The sequence below is a fragment of the Aplysia californica genome, unplaced genomic scaffold (genome assembly GCF_000002075.1).
Source record: "Aplysia californica isolate F4 #8 unplaced genomic scaffold, AplCal3.0 scaffold00380, whole genome shotgun sequence".
Classification (NCBI taxonomy): Eukaryota; Metazoa; Mollusca; class Gastropoda; order Aplysiida; family Aplysiidae; genus Aplysia; species Aplysia californica.
This window is the reverse complement of record NW_004797650.1, coordinates 664246-665690: the sequence shown is the minus strand read 5'-3', so window position 1 is coordinate 665690 and position 1445 is coordinate 664246. Positions and strand designations below refer to the sequence as shown.

At 42.9% G+C, this 1445-nt stretch overlaps 1 protein-coding gene across 1 annotated transcript in view; it reads left to right on the top strand.

The window, feature by feature from the left end:
- Positions 1 to 1445, top strand: part of LOC106012458 — a 14004-nt gene that overhangs the window by 6699 nt on the left and 5860 nt on the right. The window contains exon 2 of the mRNA XM_013085492.1: positions 414 to 581. Within this exon, the coding sequence (XP_012940946.1) occupies positions 414 to 581 (168 nt within the window). The remainder of the gene's footprint in view (positions 1 to 413; positions 582 to 1445) is intronic.

Sequence of the window (1445 nt, the reverse complement as noted above, 5' to 3'; positions counted from 1 at the left end):
GAGGGAGGGAGGGAGGGAGAGAGAGTAGGAGAGAGAGGGAATGAAGGAGAAAGAGTAGGAGAGAGAGTAGCAGAGAGAGAGCGAGAGAGAGAAAGAGAGAAAGAGAGAGAGGTAAGGGGGGAGAGAGTAGGAGAGAGAGAGAAAGTAGCAGAGAGAGAGTGAGAGAGAGAGAAAGAGAGAGAGATAGGTAGGGAGGGAGAGAGAGTAGGAGAGAGAGAGAGAGAGAGAGAGAGAGAGAGAGATAGAGAGAGATAAAAGAGGAATAAGAAGAAGAAGGGGAGAGTGGATGGTCAACAGTGATAGTGAGAAGACCGATGGGCGGGGGTGGACAGTTTCGCTGTTGTCTATGTGTGTCCTTGACGTCAGTCTGCCCCATCGTATGTTAATTCACTGCAGTTTTCCATCATCCACAGGTCTGGGTGTTTGGGAGGTGGGGGCAGCTCAGACTGACCACTGTCCAGTGGAGCTGACAGTAACTTCGCTAGTCTGCACTTGCCCAGAGATCGCCGTGGGGTACGCTCACAGTTGCCAGGAGCAGGCCACCTGTGTGATATTGTGCGTACAGAATCCCGAGATTACAGGTTTGTTTGCCGACGCTCACAAGAAAGGGTAGGTGGACTAAACTGTTTGATTGGAATATTGAAATCACGGTGATTTATAATTTAGGGAAGCGTAGCACCTTACTTGGAGTGTGCCCAAACATATGGGCGACGGAGATAGACAAGGTTGGGGGGGGGGGGGGGGCTGACTGCACCTGAGGGCATCCTTGCTTTTTGGCGGATCAAATTTCACTGAGTTTCACACTTATTAATAACAAGCATAGTGAGGAGTTTTCCAACCCGCAATCAAATTTGTGAAGAAAGTTTCGTTGCCATGGACACGACGGCCATATTGGATTTTGTTGACATGTCTCATACAGTCAGTACCTAACTTTTTCATGGAAATATATTGTTTTTTGCATGTTAGCTAACAATAGATCTATAGAATTGTCTGTCAAATTTTTCTAAAACAAGGTAGACAATTTTTTAATGAATTTTTTTCCTGAGGTCGTTTGCCAAAATTTAAAATAAAAAAAAATAAAAAAAGAAATCCACACTCCAGACGACACCAACAACAATCTATTCCATATATCAAATATTCAATAATGTGATTTTTTTTAGTATTTACGTCGTCTCTTCATTCTGTGAAAATTTCAGGAAGATTGGATAAAAAGTGGTAGAGTTAATCAAAAAGGTATAGAAAAACCAAACCGCGTTTTGAGAATACGGGCGAAAAAGAAACATAAGAGATTGACTTTATGAGGATATGGTGATGATTAACATGCTCAGTATGTGAAAAATAAGGTTTTAGGGGATTCTTCGGCTATGAAATAGTTGTGAGAGAGGCACAAGAAGCCAAAATAGCCTTCATCGCAAAATCCGTAATTTTTACAAGGGTGTATCGAC